This window comes from Eleutherodactylus coqui, chromosome 8, assembly GCF_035609145.1.
Source record: "Eleutherodactylus coqui strain aEleCoq1 chromosome 8, aEleCoq1.hap1, whole genome shotgun sequence".
In the NCBI taxonomy this organism is placed as follows: domain Eukaryota; kingdom Metazoa; phylum Chordata; class Amphibia; order Anura; family Eleutherodactylidae; genus Eleutherodactylus; species Eleutherodactylus coqui.
In genome coordinates, this window is record NC_089844.1 from 98,898,203 (window position 1) to 98,914,328 (window position 16,126).

The 16,126-nt window shown below is 43.4% G+C and overlaps 1 protein-coding gene across 1 annotated transcript; it reads right to left on the reverse strand.

Annotated features, from left to right (window-relative positions):
* Nucleotides 1-4,664: 4,664 nt before the first annotated feature.
* Nucleotides 4,665-10,136, reverse strand: LOC136577545 (gamma-crystallin-3-like; the record flags this gene model as incomplete). The annotated part of the gene is made up of 2 exons (XM_066577461.1): nucleotides 4,665-4,940; nucleotides 9,885-10,136. Coding segments are annotated over 2 exons (528 nt in total), but the record flags the coding sequence as incomplete, so codon positions are not given.
* Nucleotides 10,137-16,126: the final 5,990 nt, after the last annotated feature.

Consider the following 16,126-nt stretch of genomic DNA (forward strand, 5'->3'; position numbering starts at 1 on the left):
AGAGCCTTAACTTTCTCCTTTTTTTGTCTATAGAGCTGCATAAGGGCATGTATTTTGTAGAGTGAGTTGATATTTTCATTAGTATCATTTCAGGATGCATACAACTTTTTGATCTCTTTATTTGATTTTTTTGGAGGCAGAATAAACAAGATCAGCAATTTTTGCATATTTCTTTATTAATTTACTTCATGCACCATACAGGTGAAATAACATAATAACCTTATAGTATGGGTGTGACAATACCATTTTTGTATGGGGTTATTTTTTATTTACTGTTTTGCCATTATAAAATGTTTTTAAAGGAAATGTGGCATTTTTTTCACCTGATCAAGACCTGAGAAGGTTGAAATGCATCCTCAGGATGTCTGTATTTTCCTTGTTATGATGGGCACATATTAAATAAAGAGAGAAGAAAGCTTTTCTCTCTATGCATCCAAGCTCCTATCATTTAAATGCACTTGTGTCAAGAAACCGCCCAGGATCGAGCGGTATGGATGAGAGACTGCTTTCTTCATGCTGAAAAGAGGACACAGCAAGGAATATAAGACGGGAGCTAACAAAACCTGCGAACATAAGTGTGGGAGAAATTACCCAGGACCCCAGCTTTTGTGATATTATTTTAGATTCTACTGTTTCAGAGAAATCATTTCTTGTATTAGAATCGCCATGTATGAACCTTAGGCCTTGCTAGAATGTCAGCCTGACTTCACCAGCAATAAACCATGTCTGGTGACTAGTCAGGAGATAGGTGAAATACAGATATAAATTAATAAGAAGTAAATCGTACCAGGGTGCAGCTGATATAACCAATAAATTTACCTCAAAATAAAGCCTTAAAAAGTAAATACATACTAATAAACGATTATGCTGAATCATTATGAAATGCTAAATGTTAAATGTTTAGTCTCTCATAAGAATATAGCAAAACCGCTGAAGAATGCAAAATATTAGGTATTATGAAATGGACTTTGATTAAACATGTGGCAAAACTGTTGAATGATGTAAACACCTATGTAATGTTTGGCACAGAATCAACGTCACTTTAAATATGTGATATGTCTATAAAAAGAACTTGCAATGACCAATAAACTCGGAGATGAATTGTACACTCAAATGCAGCTGTACACATTTTCATTCTTCCTGCCGATCGGTATTACTTAAATAATGATGAGTACTCATTACAATTATTACCTTTATTTGAATATAATACACCACACACTGCAGGACAGTAAGTACCACTCCAGGTAGATGCAAAAAAACATGTCCCAACCAAACAGGGAAGTGAGGAGTCCCAGCCTGCAAGCAGAGTAATTGTCCTGAAAAGAACAGCCTGGCTGTCTTTCTCTGGGCCCTGACTATCCCTATAGTAACCCCTGGAGCGATGGACTGACACAGCAAGGCAAACAATAAAGGTAACCAAAAACAATAGAAAGGATAAAGCAGCACTTAGCTGAAATGTGACCTTGTCACCGAGGCCAGAGGATCACACAAACTCCAACCTCACCTCCTGTGAACTGAATAACCAGCGAGGAGGAAATGGCGGGGTATTAATGTAAAGCTCTGCACACCTGCTGATAGTAAGGGCAACTAGAGAACCACACCCAAACCCTCTCCCAGGTATGACTAATAGTCAGCCTGCAATTATACAGCATACAGAGAGATAGCAAAGAAATCTCTGCACAACATGCAATAACCCTTGAACTGCATTGCAACAGGGTGACAGGACTGACCGTGCATAGCAGCCACCATGCCACGATGCTGTAATAACCGGCAAGCCGTGACAGTACCTCTCCTCTGAGGAGGGGCCTCTGGACCCTTAGGACCCGGTTTACCAGGATTTCATTTATGATAGTTTTTAATTAAAGGGGTTGTCCCGCGAAAGCAAGTGGGTCTATACACTTCTGTATGGCCATATTAATGCACTTTGTAATGTACATTGTGCATTAATTATGAGCCATACAGAAGTTATCAGAAATTATTCACTTACCTGTTCCGTTGCTGGCGTCCTCGTTTCCATGGAGCCGTCTAATTTTCAGCGTCTAATCGCCAGATTAGACGCGCTTGCGCAGTCCGGGTCTTCTACTTTTCTCAATGGGGCCGCTCGTGCCAGAGAGCGGCTCCGTGTAGCTCCGCCCCGTCACGTGCCGATTCCAGCCAATCAGGAGGCTGGAATCGGCAATGAACCGCACAGAAGAGCTGCGGTCCACCGAGGGAGAAGATCCCGGCGGCCATCTTCAACCGGTAAGTAAGAAGTCACCGGAGCGCGGGGATTCAGGTAAGCGCTGTGCGGATTTTTTTTTAGGTCCCTGCATCGGGTTTGTCTCGCGCCGAACGGGGGGGCTGTTGAAAAAAAACAAAACCCGTTTCGGCGCAGGACAACCCCTTTAAGTGGCCTGCATTGACCTCAGCCGCAGAAACCCGCATCCTCTCCTCGGGACCATACCCTCGCCAATGAACCAGACACTGCAGAGAGTTCCTGACTCAACGAGAGTCAACGATGCAACTGACTTCAAATTGCAGATTCTCATCCACCAACACCAGTGAAAGAGGGAACGACCGAAGTACTGGTTTCACCACCTTCTTAAGTAAAGACTGGTGGAACACAATGAGATCTTTAATGAGCTAGGAATCTCCAACCTAAAAAGGACACCAGGTTAATAGGTGTGTAAGATAGGAAAGCGCTGCAAGGTTTTTCAAAAAAACTCCACTTCACAGGGGTTCCGTGAAACCCCCTCCTTGAAGTGTAGACTCCAATCACAGAAGATGGTACACGCCGGTGTACTGGATAAATCCAAGGTATTTATTAATATTCCATCCACCGATTGTGGATAAACGTGTTATAAAGGCAACGCGTTTCGGTGTCTTAATGACACCTTTTTCAAGCCATATAATACATCTATATAATGTATTATTATGTAGCAATATATATGGCTTGAGAAAGGTGTCATTAAGACACCGAAACGCGTTGCCTTTATAACACGTTTATCCACAATCGGTGGATGGAATATTAATAAATACCTTGGATTTATCCAGTACACCGGCGTGTACCATCTTCTGTGATTGGAGTCTACACTTCAAGGAGGGGGTTTCTGTTCCTACACACCCCCCTCCTCCCCAGTAAGTGTCTCTCTTACACTATCGCTTGCCTTTACGCTCATCGCTAAAGGAAAAGTGTTCTTCATTTGATACTAAGTACCTTGTAGCGCGGTGACATTTATTTTTCTAACATTGTTGTATTATATACACCAGGTTAATGCTCTTAGTGATCTCAGAAGGGCCAATAAAACGTGGACCCAGCTTAAAAGATAGTTGTTTAAGCTTGATGTTCCTTGTAGATAACCAGACCAAATCACCCACCTGAAAACTAACCCCCTCTGACCGACTTTTATCCGACATCCTTTTATAGCTTCTTACCGATCTTTTAAGATTTTCTGAACTTTCTCCCAGACTGCCTCGAGTGAACCGAATAACCAGCAAGGAGGAAAGGGTGGGTTATGAATATAAAGCTCTCCACACTTGCTGATAGGAAGAGCAACTAGAGAACCACACCCCCAACCCTCTCTCAGGTATGACTAACAGTCAGCATACAACTATGCAGCATACAGAGAGATAGCGAAGCAATCTCTGCACAACATGCATTAACCCTTGTCCTGCATAGCAAATGGGTGACAGGTCTAACCCTGCGTTGCAGCCACCATGCCACAATACTGTCACGACCAACAAGCCGCAACATTTACAATGTTTCATTGGAAAGCTTTATGCCCTTGATTGCTGTTGAGATTTCAGGCAATATACCAGTGTAATATGTTTTTTGGGGCTTGGTTTATTTTTATCTTTTCTCGTCTGCATGTCAAATATACTTGTATTAAAAAAGATATTGGGATATGAGCATAGGTGAGAGTTTACCCAGTTTTTTTTTTACATTCCCTTTAGGAAATCTTAGCTGTCAATCTATCTGTATAGCCTTCTGTCTGGCTGGCTATCTGTATATCCATCTGACTAGATATGTTGTTCAACTGATTTCACAAAGAAAATAGGCAAAATAGAAATTCCAAAATAGATTTTATTGTTTTAGTTAGGGATCAATTGGCATTAAGATTCAATATTGCCATTATCAAACATTTAAAGTGACCTACTAGAAGCAAAAATTTTTTTTAAAAAAGCTCTACAGCTTGCATTCTTTTTTTCTTCTAATGGATCTTCTTTAATAAAGCTGATTTGGTCTTTATACAAATGATAGTTAAGGGATGTTCCAGACTATTTTAATTTATGAAGTATCCCTTTGATAAGTCATCAGTAGTTGATGGATAGGGGTTTGCCACTTTGGACCCCTGTCCATCAGCTGACTATCCAGCCCGCTGCACTTCAGGTCATTAGTCGTCAGTTAAAAGAGACAGAATACCCATGCAAAGGGGTTGTCCAGGATTAGAAAAACATGGGTGCTTCCTTCCAGAAACAGCATCACATCTATTTGTGAGTTGCGTCTAGTGTTGCAATTCAACTCTATTGATGTGAATTTGGCTGAACTGCAATACACAACCTGTGCACAGGTGTGGTGCTGTTAATAGCACAAAGCAACCATGTGTTTCGAATTCCAGGCACACCCTTTAATTTCAGTGTATTTACTAACTCAATGCAATCATTTGGTTCGACTGTTTCTTAGGTTAGTACATATGATGGACACGCCTGAAGGAACCAATTCTAGGAGAAGTAGCTCCCCAGTCACTGAATCTCCTGTACTCTCCTGGTCTCAGGTAATATTGACGTCCCCTATAGTTGGGCTCATCATAGAACATCCAGTATCCATCATGCACATGGCAAGAGTGAATATCATTGAAGCGGAATCTCTCATGGACATGAGGACAATCTTCATTGAACTCCATCATCTGTCCTCTGAAGTCTTCTCTCTCATAGATCCTGATTCTGAATGAACCTTGATGCTGGTAAAACAAAATAGTATATGTTACAGGATTACTATCTCACTTTGCAGAACATTGTATAGGTTGTTTTTAATGTACAGTAACTATTTCAGTGTCATACAAAGAAGGAAGGAAGCCTGAGATATTGCATTTGGCAGACTTGACCATCTACAGATGTAGAAAATATTAATTTGATATTTAATGTGTTATGAGAAGTTAATGGGGTTGTACCAAAATATAAGCGTATTCCTCATCAACAGGACAGAGGAAAACTTTATGATTGGTGGGAATTCAACTGCTGGGATCCACACCAATCATGAGAACAGGGTCCCAAAGGTCCGTGCATAAAAAAGAGTTGATGTTACACATGCGTGCCACAGCTACATTCACTTCAATAGGAGTGCTGGGGATTTAAAGGGAGATCCCAGCAGTTGGACCCCCCACCGATATAATTGCTACATCTGTAGGACTAAAATGTGTGGTGTTTATTTCGGGTTTCCTTAGCCCTAAAGCAATGCTTTGATTTTTTTTCCAATTCAGTTTCACTGCAGTGAAGAATCATACACAGGTTTTTGTATCTTACAAGAAAGAGAGTGTGGTTAACCAAGACTAACTGAGCTACTTCTCTTCAAGAGCCTCAAGGAAACCACAGTGGTTACCTCTATGCTATATATACTCTTGAACTATTTTAAAGGGGTTGTCTCGTGCCGAAACGGGTTTTTTTTTTCCATAGGCCCCCCGTTTGGCGCAGGACAACCCCAATGGATGTGTTAAAAAAAAAAAAATACATACAGTATTACTTACCCGAATCCCCGCTCTGCAACGTCTTCCTTCTTCCTACTTCTTCCTTCACCAAGATGGCCGTTGGTATCTTCACCCACGATGCACCGCGGGTCCTTTCCCATGGTGCACCGTGGGCTCTGTGCGGTCCATTGCCGATTCCAGCCTCCTGATTGGCTGGAATCGGCACACGTGACGGGGCGGAGCTACGATGACCAGCTCTCCGGCACGAGCGGCCCCATTCCCCAGGAAGAAGACCGCACAGCGCAAGCGCGTCTAAAAACGCCAGAAGAAAGCGAAATTAGACGGATCCATGGCGACGGGGACGCTAGCAACGGAGCAGGTAAGTGAATAACTTCTGTATGGCTCATATTTAATGCACGATGTATATTACAAAGTGCATTAATATGGCCATACAGAAGTGTATAACCCCACTTGCTTTCATGAGATAACCCCTTTAATGTACAGTGTATACTACTAGATCCATAATGTATTTATATCCTGTATTTTTATTAGAAATATTGAACATTTAACTGTGTTGAGATTAAACTCTTCAACCCATTTAGGATAAAGCACAGTAAATTTACAGCGCTTGGTCCCGGGTTTAAAGTCCAGCCGTATGTAAAATTACGGTGGGGATTAATTAAAGCCTCATGCTTCTGCCATCAATCATCAGAAGCAGGACGAGTTGTCAGCTGATAACCCGGAGGAAGAGGGAGAAGTGGGTTTTAATGCTTTTTGCCTCCTCCTTTATTTAGTACACAATGCTCAATGAGTGTGATGTACTAAAAAGAGAATGTGTAATTCTTTCTTTCACTACGCAAGCCAGCAGTCAGTGACCGCCGGGTGACCTCTGTCACAGCAGAGCTACAGGGTCCTGGGAGACCCTGATCAGCTGTGCAAGTGACTGATATCACTACAGGGGATGTTTCTCCCTGTAACTGAGGCTCCTATGGATGCCCCAGCTACAGTGCAAACAAACAAACATGTGAATGTCCCCCACAGTCTTATATGATGTCATGGGGAGCATAGATAGTATCTTTACACCTCTCCTTCTTACTACCATGATTATTACAATGTTAAGTATAAGCTGAAGCAATTTAAGATCCAAAAATACATTTTTTGGGGGGTTGTGTGGTACAGTATGGGAATATTGTATTGCACTTGGGGCTTATTTGTCTAAGAAATAATGTGAAATATCTTTAGAAACAGTTTTGTTATTAATATAATGCATCGTACAAAAAATTATAAATATGGTAGCCCCATACATGTAAAAATTAAACAATAACTAACTTTTTTTCTTGAAATCTAGAAATCAGTACAGAGGCTGGAATCGGCACATGTGATGGGGGCGGAGCTACGCAATGACGCATACAAGGGGGCGGAGCCAGAACGCCGCTGCTGCCGAGCCGAAGGGAAAAGACCCATCTGCGCAAGCGCGTCTAATTGGGCGATTAGACGCTGAAGTTAGACGGCACCATGGCGACGGGGACGCTAGCAACGGAGCAGGTAAGTGAATAACTTCTGTATGGCTCATATTTAATGCACGATGTATATTACAAAGTGCATTAATATGGCCATACAGAAGTGCATAACCCCACTTGCTGCCACGGGACAACCCCTTTAATGAATTAAGTACACATCATGATTAGAGCAAATGCCAAATTTATATAGTTTTTTTGCTTTTCTACTTTTGTAGACTAAAAACACTTTTTTTAAAAGTAATGTTTACTTTTTGGGGATCACTGCATAACATTCTTATTTTTTTGTCAACAATGCTGTGTAAGGGCTTCTCTTGTGGCATAAGCTGTCATATTTAATGGTATCATTTTTTGGTTCATGCGACTGTTTGATCACTTTTAGTCTGTTTTTGTGAATCAGAATGTTGGAAATTAGCAACTTTGATCACTTTTTTTCACAACATTCACCTTGTGGGTTTAATAATATGCTAATTTTTTCATTGCAATCATATGAATGAAGCGATAGCAATTTTTTTTTTTACATAATAAAGGGTGAAAGGTGAGGGGTTTGAGAGGGTTTTTATATTTTTATTACACTTTTTACTTTTGTCTTATTATGGGACTGGTACTTCATCAGCTATGAGTGCTGATAAAATATATGGCAATATTTCAGTATATCCATGCATTCTGCAACCCTATTAAACTTTGACTCTGGCAGGGCCTTATAGGCCACCATAGATGATTGACCTTGCAAATGTTAGATGTTTAGGTGCCATAGCAACCCATTGGAACCGTGTGATTGCATCCTGGGGGTACAATAGAAAACAAATTGAGCTCCCTCCCTTGTGTTTCACTGAACACACATCAAAAGTGTTCAAGGATGAGTATGGAAGGAGCCCAGATGACTTCTGACAGCTGAGCTCCACCTATACCCAGCATGGAACACCTATGTCAGCTCTCTGACGCAGCACCATAACAAATGTTTATGCATTGGAAGACAGCCCATTAGTGGCTGCTGTAAAAAGGTGTATGTGTGGTTACTAATGAGTTAATAGAATGCCTGTCAAAATGCAGTAAACTGCAGCTATGGGAACTAAAAAGAGTGAAAAGTTACATAGATTCTTTAAATCACTACAAAAAGTTAATAAAAATGGAATAAAAGTAAAAACCGCTTTTCCCATAGCATTTTTTTTATTGATACATTTATAATCTATTAAATCTATATAATCTATAGGTCTATTAAAATAATGCATTACTTTTCTTGCACAGTAAATACTGTAAGAAAAACATATACAATGCCAGAATTGTACTTTTTTAGGTCAACCCCTTTTTTTAAACAATGTACAAAAAGGAATCAAAGAGTAACAGGTACCCCAAAATAGTACCGACTCCATTGACTGAAAAAATGCCGTGGTCAGAAGATAGCAAGTATTTCTTTAAAAGATTCCATTTTTCAAAATAGCGTAACAAAAAAAACCACTATACACTTTGTATTATCGTAATCGTACAGACCCACAGAATACAGTTACCATCTCATTTTTGCCTCAATGTGTAAGGTCCAAAAACAGACCCCCAAAAATATCACAATTGTGTTGTTTTTTTTTTCATTTTATCAGACAAAAAAATTTAAAAAATTGTTCCATATCTTATATAGTACATTGAAAAATTTAACTTGTCCCACAAAAAACAAGTTCTTGAAATATAAGCCCTTCCCTAAAAATAAGCCCTAGCTGCAGGAAAAAAAAAATTTATGCATCACCTAGCAGCAGTGTCGGGGCTCCAGCGGGTCTTCTTCCTGGCTCTTCAGCACTCTTCTGAATCATTTCTTCTGGCTGGGGATTTAAAAATCCACCCCTCCTGAAGGGCTGCCTCTGATTGGCTGAGCGCTGTGACCAATCAGAGACAGCGCTTAGCCATTGAATGATACTTGAGCGCTGCCTCTGATTGGTCACAGCTCTCAGCCAATCATAGGCAATGCTTTCTGGAGGCAGGGATTTTTCAATCCTCATCCACCAGAATACAGAAGAAGACTGACGCAGACTGGGGAGAAGGGACGGACAGCGCTTCTAGGTGAGTTATTTTTTTTTTTTTACAGCTAGGGATGATTTTCAGGGTAAGGCTTATATTTCAAGTGCCCCACCCCACCGCCCGAGAAAAAAAATCATCACTGCAGCAGCGCAGGCCCCATTGAAAGCAATGGGGTAGCATCAGGGTCCTCTGCGACAGCTGTGGCAGAGCTTTCATACCCGCTACAGTCCCCTTATCACTAAACACTGTGACAGTGCTGTCACAGTGTTCAGTGATGAGGGGACTTCCCACGGGGATTAACGGAACCCTCCGGGAGTCCCATCATCCCCATGGGGAAGAAGGAGTTAACAGCGGGACATTTAAAAGGTGCTTCTGGCCAGAAGCACCTTTAAATGTCCTGCTGTAAGCAGCAGGGAATCAGTTCTGTGTGCAGGAGTTTGAATTAAGTTCTGCTCCCATAGAAGTCAATGGAAACTCCTGCAAAATGCGCACCTATGTCTTATCTTTTTTAGGTGCGCGCTGTTTTGCACTTTAAATTCCACGCATATGAACGCTTCTATAGAAACCCATTGGTTCTTTTAGAAGTGTGCATTATGCACGCGCAGTACACACGCTCATGTGAATGAGGTCTAAAAAGCAATATTCCATCAAAAGTCCAACAATAAGGTCATGATTCAGTAAAAAAGTATCAACTGACCTGAGGACTTATGCGACAAGACCTGATGGAGTCATTATAACCCATCCATTGTTGGAAGTCAGGATACTCTCCTCTATGAAGAAAGTACTGGTGTCCTCTGTAGTTGGGATGTTCATACAAGATCCAGTTTCCACTATCTACACGGATGGAGTTACAGCGTCTAAAGTATGAAGACAAGTCTGAGCATTCAGAGTTACACTCATGAGAGCGACCCTGGAAGTTCCTGTCCTCGTAGAAGATAATCTGTGAAATTAGAATGTGAACACAAGTATTATAGTATCAGTATAGCCATAAAATATATATTGCTATATTTTTAAAACAAACCATCAATCAAAAACATGTCTTAATATTGCCAAAATCTTTATGGGGGATCTGATGATCAATTATTGATGACCTATCCTGAGGGTTAGTCAGTCATCAATAGTTCAGTGGTGAGCAGCCTTTTTAATAATAGATTTACAAAACGTTTCAATATTTTCATAGTTTATTCTTAATATTGCTATTATTCAAAATAGAACACATGTAAAATGCCCATGCACTAAAACAGTACATGTTTATTGCCAATTACATTACATTTTCACTAATGTTACTCTTTTTAGTAAAGATTACTAAATGCATTTTGTACTATAAGTATTGTATTATTTTCTTACCTTGCCCATGATGGTGTGTGAACCAGTTTGACTGCGCAATCCCAACTGTTAATTGACTGGTTGGTGAAGGTCTTTATATACATCCTCTATTTCATAAGGTGTATTCAGAATTTTGTGTCAGCTAATTAGAATGAATAGCTTTTTTAACAACACTAAAGAGAGTTCAGTGTTTGCTTTGACTTTTGTTGTAAATTTGTGCTTTCACTAGGATTCAAAAGCTGAAAGCAGCCAACTATACAGAACGCTTACACTAAAAACATTTCTCAACTAGTTTAGTTAATTACTAGAGATGAGCGAGCACCAAAATGCTCGGGTGCTCGGTACTCGTGTCGAACTTCTCGTAATGTTCGAGAGCTTGTTTTGAGTAACGAACCGCATTGAAGTCAATGGGGGACTCAAGCATTTTTGTATGGGACCGATGCTCTGCATAGGGAATGATTTGTGAAACACCAGAAAACATCAGAAAGTCATGGAAACACCGTAGAAACGTTTAGGGAACGGCAGGGGCAGCATGCATGGCTGCATCTGAGGCTCCCAAGCCCCACTATTAAGCCAAAATGGGGGCAAGAGCCTGGCAGTCACCCCCCTAACAATTGGGACAGACCCTCATTAGCAAGGCACACACGCTGGCACATCTTAGCTAAGCACCACAATAGCTGCAACCAAGGACAATCACCGCCTGCAGGTGACACCGCTGCCTTTTCTCCTGGGTTACATGCTGGCATTTCTGTCCAACCCCTGGCACAACCCTGCGTCCACAGCGCAGACAAAATTTTCCCTGCGCAGCGTTCAGCTGGCCTCATGCCACATGCTCGCTTCATACCCACAACACCCTCATGTCGATTTAAAAGTGCGTCTGCGATGAGGAGGAACCAAAGACACACACTGCAGAGGGTTGGCAGGGCCAGGCAGCGACCCTCTTTGAATGTGGGAGCGATAGCCCACAATGTTGATGAGAGATGATGATAAATTGACGTACGATCATCATTCCAATCCCGTGCCACCTCTATCACAAAATTGTCACGAGCCGCAAACGGGGGCATAAAGGCGACTCAGGTGCCAGCACCTCTACACATCTCCACAATGCAGCAGCGCATACTAACACCAAAGATTGGTTTGAAGCCGGAGGTGTCGCAAAAGTAGCCACCACAGGTATACAGTGACCCTGTGAAAGTCTCATGAAATCTGTTTCGCTTCCTGTGAACGCTCCAATCCAGTATCTCGGATAACTGTTGTGATTTGTAGCACGAGAGATAATACATGTCGCCTGGCGCTGATCCCCAGACCCCAAGCAGGAGGAGAAGGTGGCATTATAAGCCCGAGAAACCATAACCGAGGTCAGACCCACAATACTCTGTGTGGGAAGCACATCAGCAGGCCCAGGGTCGGGCCCGGTCCCAGCCTCCACCTTGTGTGACCCAAGGTGCTGTGAGTTACATAGCTATGGGAAATCCATGTGTCCCCACACACTTCATTCTGTGAAGGTGTCAGATAGCAGAACACCGCAATGGGGGAAGCCTTCTGCGCCCAGACTAAGTCATTCAGTGTATTTGTGCCAGATAGCTAAACACCGCAATGGGAAATCTTTGTGCACCCACAGCATAGGCAAGCCCATGCAACCCAGGGACAGTATTAAACAGGAAGAAAAGAGAGTGCCCAAACATGGCAGAGTTTCACCCCGCTCAAGACCTCGGCCCACACTTCTGCCCTAGTCAGTCAGTGTATTTCTGCCAGACAGGTAAAACAACGCAATGGGAAGTCTTTGCGCAACCACAGCATAGGTGAGCCCATGAAACTCAAAGACGGTATTATACATAAAGAAATCACAGTGCCCAAGCATGGCAGAGTTTCACCCCACCAAGGACCTCGGCCTCGGCCCACACCCTCAGCAATCATGGGCATAAAGCAAACTCGGATGCTAGTACAGCTGTGAACGTCTCATTAAATCAATTATGGTTCCTTTTATCACTCCAAAGACTGAATGAACCACAAAGAAGTTCCACAGGCCAAACCTGGCGCAGTTGCATCCCCTCCCCAGGACCTCGGCTTCTGCCCACACCCTCAGCAATTGTGGGCATAAAGCGGACTTGGATGCTAGTACAGGTGTGAACGTCTCATTAATTCAGTTTCACTTCTTTTGATTGGTCAAAACCAGTGTCTCAGATAACTGTGGTAACACGAGAGCAAATACATGTTGACCAGCGCTGATGCCCAGACCCCAAACAGGAGGAGGAGGTGGCATAATAAGCCAGAGAAACCATAACCGAGGTCAGACCCACAATACTCTGTGTGGGAAGCACATCAGCAGGCCCAGGGCCGGGCCCGGTCCCAGCCTCCACCTTGTGTGACCCAAGGTGCTGTGAGTTACATAGCTATGGGAAATCCATGTGTCCCCACACACTTCATTCTGTGTAGGTGTCAGATAGCTGAACACCACGCTGGAAAGCTGTCTGCACTCTGCACCCTACCCAAGTCATTCAGTGTATTTGTGCCAGACAGGTAAAACACCGCAATGGGAAATCTTTGTGCACCCACAGCATAGGCGAGCCCATGAAACTCAAAGACAGTATTACACATGAAGAAATCAGAGTGCCCAAACATGGCAGAGTTTCACCCCACCCAGGACCTGGCCCACACTTCTGCCCTAGTCAGTCAGTGTATTTATGCCAGATAGGTAAAACACCGCAATGGGAAATCTGTCTGCACCCTAGCCAAGTCAGTCAGTGTATTTGCGCCAGACAGGTAAAACAACGCAATGGGAAGTCTTTGTGCACCCACAGCATAGGCGAGCCCATGAAACTCAAAGACAGTATTACACATAGTATTGCCCGCACATGAGCCTTTATTTAAACGAAGTGCTTAGCATCTGCTTTTTTCTTATGCTGCACTTCATTTAGATAAAGGCTTCTGGATAACATCCACTTTTGCAATAGCAACATTCTTCAATTAATCTTTGCCTGTGGCCGCGGAGGACTAAGTGGCGAAGCTATTCAAGTGGTAACCGGAGTCGGGAGACAGAGTAGAAGCAGTACGAGTGAACGGGTAGGTATTTTTCTTGTGCTGCCCACACATGGCATAGTTTCACCCCGCCCAGGACCTCGGCCCACACTTCTGTCCAAGTCATTCAGTGTTTTTGTGCCAGACTGCTGAATACCGCTATGGGAAACCTTTGTGCACCCACAGTATAGGCGGACCCCTGAAACATTTCTGTAGGAAGAGTATAGGTGAACCCCTGAAACTTTTCTGTTGCAAGAGTATAGGCGAACCCCTCAAACCTTTTAGTAGCAACTGTATAGGCGAACCCCCCCCCAAACCTGTTAGTAGCAAGTCTATAGGCGGACCCCAGAAACTTTTCTGTTGCAAGAGTATAGGCGAACCCCTGAAACGTTTCTCTGGCAAGACTATGGGCAAACCCCAGAAACTTTTCTGTTGCAAGAGTATAGGCGAACCCCTCAAACCTTTCAGTAGCAAGAGAATAGGCGAACCCCTGAAACCATTCGGTAGCGAGTGTATAGGCGGACCCCTCCAACCTTTCAGTAGCAAGTGTATAAGTGAACCCCCCCAAACCTATAAGTAGCAAGTGTATAGGCGGACCCCAGAAACTTTTCTGTTTCAAGAGTATAGGCGAACCCTTTCAACCTTTTAGTAGCAAGTGTATTGGCGAACCCCCCCAAACCTCTTAGTAGCTTGTGTATAGGTAGACTCCAGAAACTTTTCTGTTGCAAGAGTATAGGCGAACCCCTCAAACCTTTTAGTAGCAAGTGTATAGGCGAACCCCCCCAAACCTCTTAGTAGCAAGTGTATAGGCGGACCCCAGAAACTTTTCTGTTGCAAGAGTATAGGCGAACCCCCTCAAACCTTTTAGTAGCAAGTGTATGGGCGGACCCTTCCAAGCTTTTAGTAGCAAGTGCATAGGTGAACCCCCCCAAACCTCTTAGTAGCAAGTGTATAGGCAGACCCCAGAAACTTTTCTGTTGCAAGAGTATAAGCGAACTCCCAAACATTTCAGTAGCAAGACTATGGGCGAACCCCTGAAACTTTTTTGTTGCAAGAGTATAGGCGGACCCCTCAAACCTTTGAGTAGCATGAGTATGAGCGGACCCCAGAAACATTTCTGTAGCAAGAGTATAGGCGAACACCTAAAAAAATTGGTTTGCCAAGAGTCTAGGCGAAGGCCGGAAAAATTAGTTGCCTAAGAGTATAGGTGATTGCCTGAAAAATCAGTGTACCAAGAGTATAGGTGAACACCTGAAAAAATTGGTTTGCCAAGAGGATAGGCGAAGGCAGGAAAAATTTGTTGGCTAAGAGTATAGGCGAAGGCCTGAAAAATTGGTATACCAAGAGTACAAGTGTACCCCTGAAAAATTGTTTAACCCCAAGAGCAGGTGAAAGCCATAAACATTTTGTAAACATACAGCTCGTTGTAGCTTTATTTGTAACAGAGCCTGGAGGCAGCCCTCTGAAAACATTGGTTTTAACAGAACCTTTTGGGCTGCAGAAAAATTGGCGGTTCAGTGTGATAACATGCTGTTTTAGGAGGAGTAAGATACAAAAGGGATAGACCAAGCTACTTCTCCCCTTTTGGGGGGTTAGAGAGAGGATGCATATTTCTCCTGTTGCAGCTAAAAGAATCTTTAGGATCTGCTGCTTTCCACTGGTGGAGAAGAAAAGCCTGGGGAAATCCAGCCTTTGTTCATCTTTATGAGTGCAAGCATGTCGGCGCTGGCAGTTGACAGGCGGGTACGCTTATCCGTGATGATACCCCCAGCTGCACTAAGCACCCTCTCTGACAAGACACTAATGGCAGGGCAGGCCAGCACCTCCAGGGCGTACAGCGCAAGTTCGTGCCACGTGTCCAGTTTAGACACCCAATAGTTGTATGGAGCAGAGGCATCACGGAGGATGGTGGTACGATCGGCTATGTACTCACTCAGCATCTTTTTACATTGCTTCCTCTGACTCAGCCTTGACTGGGGAGTGGTGACACAGTCTTGCTGGGGAGCCATAAAACTGGCAAAGGCCTTGGAGAGTGTTCCCCTGCCTGATCTCCATACCTCCCCTGCTACTTGGCCCTCTGAACTGTGTCTTCTGCCACTAGCGCTGTCAGATGGGAACTTTAGCATCACTTTTTCCACCAGGGCCCTGTGGTATTGCATCACTCTCATACCCCATTTCGTCTTCAGGAATGAGAGTGGAAAGGTTCTCCTTATACCGTGGGTCTAGTAGGATGTACACCCAGTAATCCGTGTTGGCCAAAATGTGTCTAATGCGAGGGTCACGGGAAAGGCAGCCTAGCATGAAGTCAGCCATGCGTGCAAGGGTCCCAGTGCGCAACACATCGCTGTCCTCACTAGGAGGATGACTTTCTGGATTCTCCTCCTCTTCCTCTTCAGCCCATACACACTGAAAAGATGAGAGGCAAGCAGCATGGGTACCCTCTGCAGTGTGGTCAGCAGTCTCTTCCCCCTCCTCCTCCTCCTCCCCCTCCCCCTCCTCCTCCAAAACTCGCTGAGATATAGACATGAGGGTGGCCTGGCTATCAATCGACATACTGTCATCCCCCATCTCCTGTTCTAACCACAAAGCGTCGGC